The 13,254-nt window shown below is 50.4% G+C and overlaps 1 protein-coding gene and 1 pseudogene across 9 annotated transcripts; one reads left to right on the top strand and one right to left on the bottom strand.

Annotated features, from left to right (window-relative positions):
- Nucleotides 1-357: 357 nt before the first annotated feature.
- LOC128578255 (TAF5-like RNA polymerase II p300/CBP-associated factor-associated factor 65 kDa subunit 5L) lies at nucleotides 358-3,526 on the bottom strand (annotated as a pseudogene).
- A 4,250-nt stretch (nucleotides 3,527-7,776) lies between these two features.
- On the top strand, nucleotides 7,777-13,184 carry WDR45 (WD repeat domain 45). 9 transcript variants are annotated; one of them, XM_053580825.1, is made up of 13 exons: nucleotides 7,796-7,911; nucleotides 8,477-8,618; nucleotides 8,830-8,928; nucleotides 9,595-9,666; nucleotides 9,791-9,865; nucleotides 9,956-10,060; nucleotides 10,887-11,046; nucleotides 11,167-11,261; nucleotides 11,730-11,809; nucleotides 11,920-12,128; nucleotides 12,208-12,309; nucleotides 12,393-12,538; nucleotides 12,771-13,184. In XM_053580825.1, the coding sequence occupies exons 4-13, from the start codon at nucleotides 9,612-9,614 to the stop codon at nucleotides 12,878-12,880; spliced, it is 1,137 nt and encodes a 378-aa protein (XP_053436800.1). In that variant the 5' UTR covers nucleotides 7,796-7,911; nucleotides 8,477-8,618; nucleotides 8,830-8,928; nucleotides 9,595-9,611; the 3' UTR covers nucleotides 12,881-13,184. The 9 variants fall into 9 exon arrangements, with proteins under 9 accessions (XP_053436807.1, XP_053436804.1, XP_053436803.1 ...); XM_053580826.1 differs by lacking the exon at nucleotides 8,477-8,618 and having other exon boundaries at nucleotides 7,784-7,911; XM_053580827.1 differs by lacking the exon at nucleotides 8,830-8,928.
- Nucleotides 13,185-13,254: the final 70 nt, after the last annotated feature.

The following is a 13,254-nucleotide window of genomic DNA, read 5'->3' as shown; positions in this document are numbered from 1 at the left end:
AAAAAAAAGAAAATTGGAAAAGAAAAAAAAAATAAATGTGTATTTACCTCTTAGGTCACTTGAGAAAATGAATTCACTAATACAATTAAAGCCTTTGAGTTGTCCATTTTTTCTTTCCAGAGCTAACTGCTATCCTGAATTTTGATTAATCTTGTCTATGGTATTTATTATTCTTATCATATGTGTATGGATTCCTAAATAATATAGTGATTGGTTTTATATGGTTTGGAACTTTGTTTATTCTGTTTGGGGCTTATTGAATTTTTTTCAATCCAAAGGTTTATAGTCTGAATTAAAATTTGGAAATTAAAAAAAAAAAAAGCAGAGAAGGTCCCCTCTGCCAGTGTTAGGTTTCCTCTTCTCAATAATAATTATAATTATAATAACAATAAAAAATCCTAGTTCTCTGTAATTATGCAAAAGGAAAGACTTTTTGTCAGGATCATCCCCTCCCCTTTCCTAGTTCCCACCCCAACATCCCTCCACCAATAAGGACTTCCCTTCCACCAAGGGCTGGCCTCTGCCACTTGCTTCTAGAGTGCTCTGCAACCACCCTCTAACCAGACCAGCCCTGGGCAGGGAACAGGACAGACAAGACAGAGACAGGAAAGTTCTCACTTGTGCAGGGCATGGCATGGGGCCTCTGGAGCACCCTAATTCTAGATCTTGTGTCCACTCACCATTGCCTTGCCTCAGCCTCCAACACCAACCCAGGCCTTTGATGCTGGGGGGCTGAGTGAAGGAGGACCTGCCTGGGATGATGGCCCAGGAAACAGGGGAGCAGGGTGCTCTTTCACAGTCAGTGATTCAATCTCAACTTGTGGAAGGACCGCAACTGGAGGCCTTCTACCACTGTGCCAGTCCATTCCAACAAAGAAAAAAATTAATATTCCTGATTTTCTTGTGTAATTCCAGTCACCAGAAAAAAGTTACAGGCCTTCAACTCCACACTCAGAACATTGCTCATCTGCCCAGTGTACACGCCCACAAGCTCACTGGAGGAGCCATGGGCAGGCGTACTGCAGTTAAGTGTTCCTGATGTCCCAGACACGCACGCACGGAGTTGACCATGGAGGCACAGGTGATTAAGCTGCTGTCTGGACTGAAGGTGAGGATGGTGATATTGTCTGTGTGGCCTCTCAGTTCTTTATAAAGGGTCACAGAGGCCAAGTCCCACAGCTTCAACTGCTGGTCCTCACCTGCAGATGCCAAGTACTTACCATTGGGAGAGAAAGCAAAAGAAAGCACAGGGCCATGGTGGCCTGTGAAGAGTCTCACCGAGTTCCCCTGCTTGGTGCTCCACAGCCACACAGTCTTGTTGGTGGAGCCTGTAGGTAAGTAGTTTGAATTTGGGTGGATTTGACATGGTCCACCACGCCAGGTATCCTGCATATATCCTCAGCGGGTATGTCCGATCAAATGGCCACAGCCTGGCAGTGCGGTTGTGCGACCCACTGGTGAAGTACAGACTATATAGGTTGATGTCCAGGTCCCACACAGGGTAGGCATGTCCTTGGTACAACACAGTGTTAGTAAAACTCCCTGGGTCCTAGTATCAAATGGACATGTCCTCAGAACGAGACAGCAACCCTGAGCTGTCTGCAAGGAACCTCTTGCTGTACACTGGTCCACAGTATCTTCATCTCTGTGCTAGCACTGTCATCCTCATCATCCTCTTCCAGAATATCGCAAGCCAGTTGGATGTGGGACACGTCTACTCAATGGGGCTCTGATTTTAACTTCTTGGATCGTAAACTCCAAAGTTTTTTTTTTTTGGTTTTTGGCTGGAGCTAGGTTTGAACCCACCACCTCTGGCATATGGGACCGGCGCCCTACTCCTTGAGCCACAGGCGCCGCCCAACTCCAAAGTTTTATGCAAGTGGCTCGGCGCCTGTGGCTCAGGCAGCTAAAGCGCCAACCACATACACCTGAGCTGGCGGGTTCAAATCCAGCCCTGGCCCGCCAAACAGCAATGACGGCTGCAACCAAACAAAATAGCTGGGTGTTATGGTGGGCACCTGTAGTCCCAGCTACTTGGGAGGTGGAGGCAGGGGAATCACTTGAGCACAGGAGTTGGAGGTTGCTGTGAGCTGTGATGCCACAGCACTCTACCCAGGGCAACAGCTTGAGGCTCTGTCGCAAAAAAAAAAAAAAAAAATTGGCCAAGAGCCAAAGTTTTATGTAAGAGTTGTCAAACCCAGCAGCAAGCAGCTTGCTATCGGGAGATTTCTGCAGTGTTCAGCAGCTGCTCTGTGTTATAGAAGGCATAGAAGCAGATGGTAGTGAAGGAGGGAGGTATGTCCTTGACATGCTTAATGCTCTCCTGCAGGACCTCCAGAGCGGCCTCATTCTGTAGAATAGGGCTGGGCACATCAGGGAGCTCTAAGTCATTGCTCTCTCCACAAGAGGAGGTGCCACTGACATAGAGCCGGTAATCTGTTGTCTTGGCAGGTTGCACATCAAGATGAATATGTAAGGTAAGGACTTTGCACAGGGCAGTATTGTCACTTTGGAGGTAGCGGATGAAGTAGCTGTAGCTGTCTTCCTGGAGACAGGAGACATACTTGTTATCTAGGAATGCTCGGAGCTTGAAGTTAGACAGGACGTCCTGGATGGTCTGAGTGATCTGTAGCTGCTCAATGATATCCTTCTGGCTAGCATTCTGCAGAAACATTCCATGGAAGCAGCTGTAAAAACTTTCCACTGTGCTCTTCGAACTGTTCTGGACCAGGTTGAGATGTAGACAAAGAGAGGATAGAAGAAAGGCATCACTTCATGGCTGTGTTGGGAATCAGAATCAGTAAGAAAATTCCGTAGTCGTCCAAATTGTACTTCATATTGCTGGGGCTCTACCTGGCAAAGGGCTGCAGATACCATGTTGGCACAACCAGATTCTGACTGAACTGTGAAATTGGCTGTTATCTCCTCAGCAGTCTGTGACAGCCGCAGCCTTTGCTTCAAGAGGCCATCTGATTCCATGTATTGCCGGAGTTTGAGGTAGCAAGACACTGCCACCTGAATCTGCTCAGCACACACTTGTTTCATGACTGAACATCCCAGGCAGCTCCAGTTGCCCCACCGGCCGCCCCTGGACTGCTTCTGCCTCCATCATCTCTGCTGTAGGGTCTCGCTCCCACAGCCGGCTCAGCTGGGCCTCCAGGCCCCACTGCCCACACCCTGGCCCTGGGCTGCAGCTCCATGACTGATTGACACCAAGTGGTGGATCTATATTTTCATCCAAGTTTGGATTTCAACAGGTTACTAGGTCATCAGGTCATCAGAATTTTGTCCTTTTCAATCCTGAGACTCCTCTTCATAATAACTTTGTATGACAAAAGTAAGCATTTTTCTTCATCTCTGTTCTGTTAGCATCTTTCTTCATCTCTGTTCTGTTAATGTGCAGCATTATGTATGTAACCATACCACTAGTCTGAAAGGCAAAGTAAGGGGCACCGCCTGTGGCTCAGTGAGTAGGGCGCGGACCCCATATACCGAGGGTGGCGGGTTCAAACCCAGCTCCGGCCAAACTGCAACAAAAAATAGCCAGGCTGGGTGGCGCCTGTGGCTCAGTCGGTAAGGCGCTGGCCCCATATACCGAGGGTGGGGGGTTCAAACCCGGCCCCGGCCAAACTGCAACCAAAAAATAGCCGGGCATTGTGGCAGGCTACTTGCCTCAGCTACTCGGGAGGCTGAGGCAAGAGAATCGCTTAAGCCCAGGAGTTGGAGGTTGCTGTGAGCTGTGTGAGGCCACGGCACTCTACCCTGGGCCATAAAGTGAGACTCTGTCTCTACAAAAAAAAAAAAAAGAAAATAGCCAGGCTTTGTGGTGGGTGCCTGTGGTCCCAGCTACTGGGGAGGCTGAGGCAAGAGAATCGCCTAAGCCCAAGAGCTGGAAGTTGCTGTGAGGGTGACCAAGTGAGACTCTGTCTCTACAAAAAAAAAAAAAAAAAAAAAAAAAGGGTGGCGCCTGTGGCTCAGTGAGTAGGGTGCCGGCCCCATATACCGAGGGTGGCAGGTTCAAACCCAGCCCCGGCTGAACTGCAACCATAAAATAGCTGGGCGTTGTGGCGGGCGCCTGTAGTCCCGGCTGCTCGGGAGGCTGAGGCAGGAGAATCGCGAAAGCCCAAGAGCTGGAGGTTGCTGTGAGTGCTGTGACGTCATGGCACTCTACCGAGGGTGGTAAAGTGAGACTCTGTCTCTACAAAAAAAAAGGAGGCTCAGCGTCTGTAACTCAAGCGGCTAAGGCGCCAGCCACATACACCTGAGCTGGCGGTTTCGAATCCAGCTCGGGCCCGCCAAACAATAATGATGGCTGCAACCAAAAAAAAAAAAAAATACATATAGCCAGGCATTGTGGTGGGTGCCTGTAGTCCCAGCTACTTGGGAGGCGGCGTCAGGAGACTTGCTTGAGACCAAAAGTTGGAGGTTGCTGTGAGCTGTGATGCCTAATGGCTCTAAGTCATTGCTCTCTCCACAAGAGGAGGTGCCACTGACATAGAGCCGGTAATCTGTTGTCTTGGCAGGTTGCACATCAAGATGAATATGTAAGGTAAGGACTTTGCACAGGGCAGTACTGTCACTTTGGAGGTAGTGGATAAGGTAATTGTAGCTGTCTGCCTGGAGACGGGAGACATACTTGTTATCTAGGAATGCTCACTATGTTGCCCTTGGTAGAGTACCATGGCATCACAGCTCACAGCAACCTCAAAGTCGTGGGCTTAAGTGATTCTCTTGCCTCAGCCTCCAAAGTTGCTGGGACTACAGGTGCCCGCCACAAAGCCTGGTTATTTTGTTGTTGTTGTCATTGTTGTTTAGCAGGCCTGGGCCACGTTCAAACCCACCAGCCTGAGTGCATGTGGCCGGCACCCTAACCACTGAGCTACAGGCTCCAAGCCAGGCCAGAAGTATTTTCATGGTATGAACACCTCATTTTACTTTTGCACATTCAGTCATTCACAAGAATATAGTACGATTTTCCAGAAGTCACACAATATGAGACATCACAAGAGATTGAATGCAGAAGCAAACAGGAGAATCTAGCTGTCTCTATTCCCTCCATTATGCTGGGATGCTGGTTTTCACTGGTGTCATAGAGCTGGTGAGTGGGGGATAGGAATGAGGCATATAAAATGCCCTAGATCAGTGCCAGAGAAGTGAGAGTGACAGAGGCCAAACTGAGTTAAATATGGTCTGGGGTGTTTGAAGTAAAGACTGAAGAAATCACATGATTGGCTTTGCAGAGGAACACAGCAGTGGAGTCATGCCAAGGGAAATATACCAGGCCAAAATTCGTAAGTAGAAATGTCCATGGATATTCACAACACAGTATCTGAAACAATATAGATGGCCATCAATGGGGGAAGAGCTGAACAATGCTACATTTATACCATAGGATATCATGAACCAGTTAACAAGGATGAGTTAGGCTTAGCAAGGTTGCTCACGCCTGTAATCCTAGCACTAGGGGACGGTGAGGTGGGTGGATTGCTTGATCTCAGGAGTTGGAGACCTTAGGAGGCTGAGGCAGAAGGATCGCTTGAACCCTAGAGTTTGAAGTTGCTGTGAGCTACCATGATTCCACGGCACTCTACCCAGGGCAACAGAGTGAGACTCTGTATCAAAAAAAAATAAATAAATAAATAGGCTCGGTGCCTGTAGCTGATTGAGTAGGGCGCTGGCCACATAAACCAAGGCTGGCAGGTTCAAGCCCAGCCCAGGCCTGCCAAACAACAACAACTACAACAAAAAAACAGCCAGGTGTTGTGGCTGGCGCCTATAGTCTCAGCTACTCGTCTAAGGCAAGAGAATCACGTAAGCCCAAGAGTTTGAGGTTGCTGTGAGCTGTGATGCCACGGCTCTCTACCAAGGGTGACATAGTTGAGACTATGTCTCAAAAAAAAAAAAAAAAAAGGAAAGAGTGTTAAACAGTTGTCCCTATATACTAACATATTAAAAAAACAGAAGCATCAAAACAATACCTTAAGAAAAAGGATGGGTAGACTTTATCAATGTCAGTACCCTGGTAAAAGCATGCAATTATTCTGTATTGTTCCTTACAACTGCGTGTGAAACTATATTTTCTCAAAACTTTAAAAGTTTTGTTGTTGTTTCTGAGACAGAGTCTCAAGCTATCACCCTGGATAGCATGCTGTGGCATCACAGCTCACAGCAACCTCAAACTCTTGGGCTCAAGCGATTTTCTTGTCTTAGCCTCCCAAGTAGCTGGGACTACAGGCACCCGCCACAACGCCGGGCTATTTTTTTGTTGTAGTTGTTATTGCTGTTTGGCAAGCCTGAGGCGGATTCAAACCCCCCAGCCCTGGTGTATGTGGGCGGTGCCCAAGCCTCTGAGCTACAAGCGTGGAGCCAATATGGAGGCCTTTTTTCACAGTAAACAGTATCTTTTACCATCAAAAACTATTTTTAAATTACATTTATTTACTTATTTTTTATTTTTTTTAGAGACAGAGTTTCATTTTGTTGCCCTTGGTAGAGTGCCGTAACATCACAGCTCACAACAACCTCCAGCTCTTGGGCTTAGGCGATTCTCTTGCCTCAGCCTCCCCAGTAGCTGGGACTACAGGTGCCCGCCTGTTTTTTTGTTGCAGTTTGGCTGGGGCTGCGTTTGAACCCGCCACCTTTGGTATATGGGGCCGGCGCCCTACTCACTGAGCCACAGGCGCTGCCCCAAATTACATTTATTTTTAATTATGGGTACACAACAGCTGCATAAAAGACTATTTACGGGGTTTTTGTTCGTTTTTGAGGCAGAATCTCACTGTCGCCCTGGGTGGAGTGCTTGGCATCATAGCTCACAGCAACCTCAAACTCTTTGGCTCAGACGTGGTCTCACTCTTGCTCAGGCTGATCTCTAACTCCAGAGTTTAGGTGATGCACAGGCCTCCACCTCCCAGAGTGCTGGGATTACAGACTTGAACCACCCACTGCGCCCCGCCCTATTTTTTGCTTTGTAAATAAAACAGAGCTGGGAGGTAGGGTGGGAGAAAGCAAAATCTCAGCCCAGGATTCCCTTTGGCCAAGGTGATAAAGTCACAACTTTTTTTTATTTCTTTATTTTTTCAGTTTTTGGCCGGGGCTGGGTTTGAACCCGCCACCTCCGGCATATGGGGCCGGCGCCCTACTCCTTTGAGCCACAGGCGCCACCCTTTATATATATATATTTTTTTTAAGAGACAGAGCCTCACTTTATCGAGTGCCGTAGCGTCACGGCTCACAGCAACCTCCAGCTCTTGGGCTACTCTCTTGCCTCGGCCTCTCGAGTAGCTGGGACTACAGGCGCCCGCCACAACGTCCGGCTATTTTTTGTTGCAGTTTGGCCGTGGCCGGGTTCGAACCCGCTATCCTCGGTATATGGGGCCGGCGCCCTACTCACGGAGCCACAGGCACCGCCCTAAAGTCACAACTTTCTACCTCTAGAAGTTTGAGATCACTCCGTACTGCGAACGGGGGTGGCTACTCTAGCCCACCTCGGAGGTCCAAATCTTGTTAGCACAGAAGGTTAACCCCTCTAACTCCCCGTAGGTCACCGAGTTGTCCGCTGCTGGGACATTTTGCGGGGAGAAGGCGCTCTCCCTCTCTCTCTTACCCATCCCCAGTTCCCTCAGTCTTGCCCTTGGAGCTCCTTCTCCACCTCTCGATTCTCCAGCCGACCTCCCTCCGCTCCCGGGCCCTCCTCACTCATGATGCTCCTGAGACCTGCAAACCAGGAAAGGAGAACTTCGGCAGCGTTTTTCCGGCCGGGATGAGTCATTTCCGGTCACAGACTCCCTCCCCCGGAAGTGGGGCCTGATGTAAACACCGGAGCCGGGCGCCAAGGCCCGGGAGGTCAGAAAGCCCGGCCGCGGGCGGCACGGACAAGTGGGGCCAGGGTCGGGGACACGCGGACGTCAGGTCGGTGACAGCGGCAACAATCTGGAGCACAACTCCAGGGTTGCTCGGGGTCTGGGGGAGGGTTTTTTGAGTAGGGGTCTTGGTAGGTTGGGGTCCAGGACAGGGATCTTGAGTGGGTGCTAGCATTGCAAGCATGACATTCTTGAAAGAGGGGTGAGGCTTTCCGGACAGTGTTCTCGGGTGGCGCGGGCATTTGCAATGAAGGTTCAAAACAGGGGTCTTTGAAGGTGGATTTGTCATGGGTCAAAGGTGGAGCTGTCCAAATAATGAGAGTGATGTGGCCTGGTGAAGGGTGTCACATGGGGGAATAGTAGGAGGTTTGGGCTCTTGGTAGGTAGGGAGGGGGTGCGCCTGGGCAGAGTTCAAAGGGACAATGGAGGCTCTAGGGCAGTAATCTTGGCGGGTGGGTTCCTGGTCAGTCATCTTGGGGGCTTGAGTACCTCTTAGGCAGGGGTTTGGGATGATTTGTTCTTAGCAAGGGTCTTGAGAGGTAAGGGGTCTTGGAGAGAGGATGGAGTCTAGAGGAAGAATCTTAGGGGGATGGCGTTCCTGGGGGGCCGTCCAGGTAGGTCATGTTGGAATCAAGGAAAGCAGAGCACAAGGAAGATGTCCCGTGGGTGAGGACTTTACAGTGATAAGAGAATCCTTGAGGGCAAAAAGAGGATCTAGAGGAACGCCCAGGCTGGCCCTGGTTGGGAATGAGCAAGGTATGAGAAGGGGTCATCCCAAGGGGTTTGGAAGCCTGCGAGGAGGGAAGAGGGAAGGTGTGAGGGGACCCTGGGGTGGTTGAATAGGTTGGGGTAGAGTTAGAAGGGCATTAGGAGGAGAGTTCCAGGGAGTGGTGAACCAAGCATAGCAGTCTCAGGGCCAGGTCGTGGAGGTGCAAAAAGAGGTACCCTTTCCCTTATTTATTGACAGGTGGAGTTGGGTGCTAGGTCCAGGTGTGAAGATAAGAAGTGGGTTGGAGGCTGGGCGCGGTGGCTCACGCCTATAATTCTAGCACTCTGGGAGGCCGAGGTGGGTGGATCACTTGAGCTCATGAGTTTGAGACCAGCCTGAGCAAGAGTGAGACTCCTCCCCACCACCCTGTCTCTAGTAAAAATGAAAAACTGAGGCAAGAGGATTGCTTGAGCCCAAGAGTTTGAGGTTGCTGTGAGCTATGACGCCACGGCACTCTACCAAGGGTGACAAAGTGAGGCTCTGTCTTAAACAAAAAAAAAGATGAGATCTCAAAGTTTCTTTTGGTTGTCTCAAAAATGAATTAATTTTTTTTAAAAAAAAGAAGTGAGTTGGGAGTGGTTCCTGGCCATGTCCTTCATTGGGGCCAAAGTTGGCTTGGGTTGGAGATATCACTGGAGCACCCCCTACTTCCATTATTTCCTAATAAGCCAGTGAAGGCCAGTGTCTAAGGAGGCAGGAGGTCGGGGGAAGGTCACTGCAGACCTGGAGCTGTGGTTGGCCAAATGTGAAAATATTGGGGTGGTGGGGGTTCCTGGCCAAACTGTTTGGCATCTTGGGGACTCAGAATAGAGACCCCAGGACTCTCCCCGTTTTTAATCTTCTTTGCATTCCTGCCAGTCAGTGGTTAGCATAGTGGTAAGGGGAAGACTAAATCAGTTAGGGAAGGAATTTTAGGAGGGTAGATCCTAGGACTCTTCCCATCTTTATCCCATTTGTGTTCAGGAGAGCAACCCTGGACCATGACTCATCAGCCACTTCGAGGAGTGACAAGCCTACGTTTCAACCAAGACCAAAGTGAGAGAGGCTTGTACCTGTACCCACTGGGAGGGAGGGAGAGGAGGGTCAGAGGTGGGCCATGGGCTCCCAGCTTCCTACCTCGGCATTCTTTGCAGCAGTCCAGATTCTTTCCATCCCCTAGGCTGCTTCTGCTGTGCCATGGAAACTGGTGTGCGCATCTACAATGTGGAACCATTGATGGAGAAGGGGCACCTGGGTGAGCCATTGCTGAGGGAGGGCAATGGGCAGAACAGCTGGGCTTGGGCATTGGCCCCCCACCTCCACTGACACTCTGGTCCCTGTCCAGACCATGAGCAGGTGGGCAGCATGGGCCTGGTGGAGATGCTGCACCGCTCCAACCTTCTGGCCCTGGTGGGCGGTGGTAGCAGCCCCAAGTTCTCAGAGATCTCAGGTAAGTGGCCTCATCCTGCCCTTGGCCCAGATTTCCCGGATTCCTGGCCTCCCACAGGCACCCTGAGGCACTGGCAGATGAAGATGTCAGTGCACCTCACAGTCACACAGTGAGGCCCACAGCTTGGAAGTCATGGATTATTGCTTGAAAAGCCTGGTGGTGCTATCATTTTTAAAAACTTTTTGAATGCCTCCTGTATGCCATGTTCTTATCTACAGAGCGCTTATGAACCTGGTACTTTCCTAAGCACTTAACATGTATTAACTCATTTAATTCTCACAGTAACTCTATGGGGTAGGAAGTATCATTATCCTCATTTTTACTCATGAGGAACTGAAGCCTGCTGAGGTTAAAGGATTTATCCAAAGTCATAAACCAACAGGTTTTAAAACGTTGGTACTGTCTCCCCAATGCCCCTTGGCTTGAGCCTCAAATGTCCTCTTGCTTTAAGCGGTGGTGTTGATCCCTCTGGGACATGACAGGAATCACCTTAGGTGAGTCACAGAACCCTAAGAGTTTTCATAATCTTCTGGAGGTATAGACTAGGACCTGGAGGCAGAAATAGTTAATAGTTACTGAGGGGAAGTTACAAGCCTGAATGTGTGTCCCTATTTGATTACTGATAGGCTCTGAGCAACTTGGCCAGACATTCAACTCCCTCAAACCTTGGTTTCCTCATCTATACATAACAGTTCTAAAACTGATGCTTTCATGGATCATGTCCACAAGTGTTCATGCTATGTGAGACTCACATTGGGTGTTTAGTGAAAGGCTAGTAAGTGGGTTGAGGTTCCATGGAGAGTAGGGTTCGGTCCTGTGTCACCAGGGCTGGCCCTTACCCTGAACCTTGGCCCCAACAACCCACCCACCTGCCCAGCAGTGCTGATCTGGGACGATGCCCGAGAGGGCAAGGACTCCAAGGACAAGCTGGTGCTGGAGTTCACCTTCACCAAACCAGTGCTGGCTGTGCGCATGCGCCATGACAAGTGAGCCTGAGGAGGACTAGGGTGGAGGGTAGGAGGTCCCCATAGCAGGTGAGAGGGTTAGTTCTGTCTTGGCTTCCCACCCTTCCCTCATCACCATTCTATGTTCTGTGAGGCCCACAGGATCGTGATTGTGCTGAAGAACCGCATCTATGTGTACTCCTTCCCTGACAGTCCCCGGAAGCTGTTTGAGTTTGATACACGGGACAACCCCAAGGGTGAGAGGACCCAAACAGGTGTACAGGTGTGAGAAGTGGATGGGCAGAGGGACAGAGATGAGGAGGAAAAAGAAAGTACATACACAAAGCAACTGGGAAAGAGGGAGGGAGAGAATCTGTGCAGAAATGCTCACACTTGCAGTTTATCCCATCTTTCTGTTCCTCAGCTACATCTCTCTCCCCATCCTCAGCCCTGTCCCACTCCTTAGTGCCCCTAGATGGCAGAGCAGAAAAAACACTTAGGACATGGTGGGTGTTCCAGGGATCCTTGGGCTGCTTGGGGCTGTAATAGCATCTTACTAGAATCCATAGCTGCACGGGGAAGAAGGGGACCTTCATAGCTGGTGGGGCGTGCAACTGAACTGGACCCCCCTGAGGGTTCTGTGGATAACATGTGTCCTGGGGCCTTGCACTTTCATCTGTATCCAGCTGTCCATTCTGAGGCGCTGTCTCATCTTCATACCCTAGGGCTCTGTGACCTCTGCCCCAGCCTGGAGAAGCAATTGCTAGTGTTCCCAGGACACAAATGCGGGAGCCTACAACTTGTGGTGAGCTATTGGGGGACAAGGGTGGGTAAGTGGGTGGGTTGGCTCTCCGGATGGACTGTTGGCTCCTCCCCTTCATACCCCCCACCTAGAACTGCTCCCTCCTACCCCAGGACTTGGCAAGCACAAAGCCTGGCACCTCGTCTGCTCCGTTCACTATCAATGCCCATCAGAGTGATGTGGCCTGTGTGTCCCTGAATCAGCCAGGCACTGTAGTAGCCTCAGCCTCCCAGAAGGGTACCCTCATTCGCCTCTTTGACACGCAATCCAAGGAGAAACTGGTGGAACTGCGCCGAGGCACTGACCCTGCCACCCTCTACTGGTGAGCACAGGGCACATATAATGGGCTGGTGACCCCATGCCATGTGACATGTGGACATCACTGCTGCTCTGTCTTTCAGCATTAACTTCAGCCACGACTCTTCCTTCCTCTGTGCTTCCAGTGATAAGGGCACCGTCCATATCTTTGCTCTCAAGGATACCCGCCTCAACCGCCGCTCAGCGTGAGTATCCCTTGCCCCATCCTGCCGCATCCCTGTTCCCCTGCCCATGTACCACACCTGGGCTTAGCCAGTACTGCCTGCAGGCTGGCTCGTGTGGGCAAGGTGGGGCCTATGATTGGGCAGTACGTGGACTCTCAGTGGAGCCTGGCGAGCTTCACTGTGCCTGCCGAGTCGGCCTGCATCTGCGCCTTCGGTCGCAATACTTCCAAGAACGTCAACTCTGTCATTGGTGAGTGGGAACAGCCCCTTGCTTGGGGTAGTGCATGGGCAAAGGCCTGCAGTTAGACTAGAAAGAATTTTAAAACCATAGGAAGCTAGAATGTGTGGCTCAACATCAGTAAGGGAGATAGCACTTGGGTAAAGGCCTGGAGGAAGACCCTAGGCTATGGGGCACCTGAGAGGGTTGGAATGTGTGGTTGTGACAACCTCTAACATTTTACCACCCATCTCTCCTACCCCAGCCATCTGTGTAGATGGGACCTTCCACAAGTATGTCTTCACTCCTGATGGAAACTGCAACAGAGAGGCTTTTGATGTGTACCTTGACATCTGTGATGATGATGACTTTTAAGGACCCTGGGAGTTGTGCTAGGGACCTGAAGTGGCAGACTGCAGAGCTGAGTCTTCGGGGTACACTGCTGTGGAAGCCACCAGCCAGCAAGCATTCAGGGGGCCAGTGCCCACTTTTCACTCAGCAGAGCTTTGTCTAAACAAACAGCTTTCTTTCCTCAAGCACTTCGTGATAACTGTGTGCCCGAAGGGCCAGGCCAGGAACCCAGAGGGAATGACCTAGTCCAACCCGGGGATTTTTAAAAGCTTCCCAGGAAGAGATGATCTCTGATGTGATAAATGTGAATAAAAGGCCCTTAACGGCATTTATGGCTTTACCTCAGGGGCGGGGCATGGAGTTTCCAGGAGAGCTGTGGCCCTCCTGGACCCTGACGG

The sequence above is a fragment of the Nycticebus coucang genome, chromosome X, assembly GCF_027406575.1.
Source record: "Nycticebus coucang isolate mNycCou1 chromosome X, mNycCou1.pri, whole genome shotgun sequence".
Lineage (NCBI taxonomy): Eukaryota > Metazoa > Chordata > Mammalia > Primates > Lorisidae > Nycticebus > Nycticebus coucang.
The sequence above is the reverse complement of the archived record's forward strand: the minus strand, read 5'-3'. Positions and strand labels throughout refer to the sequence as shown.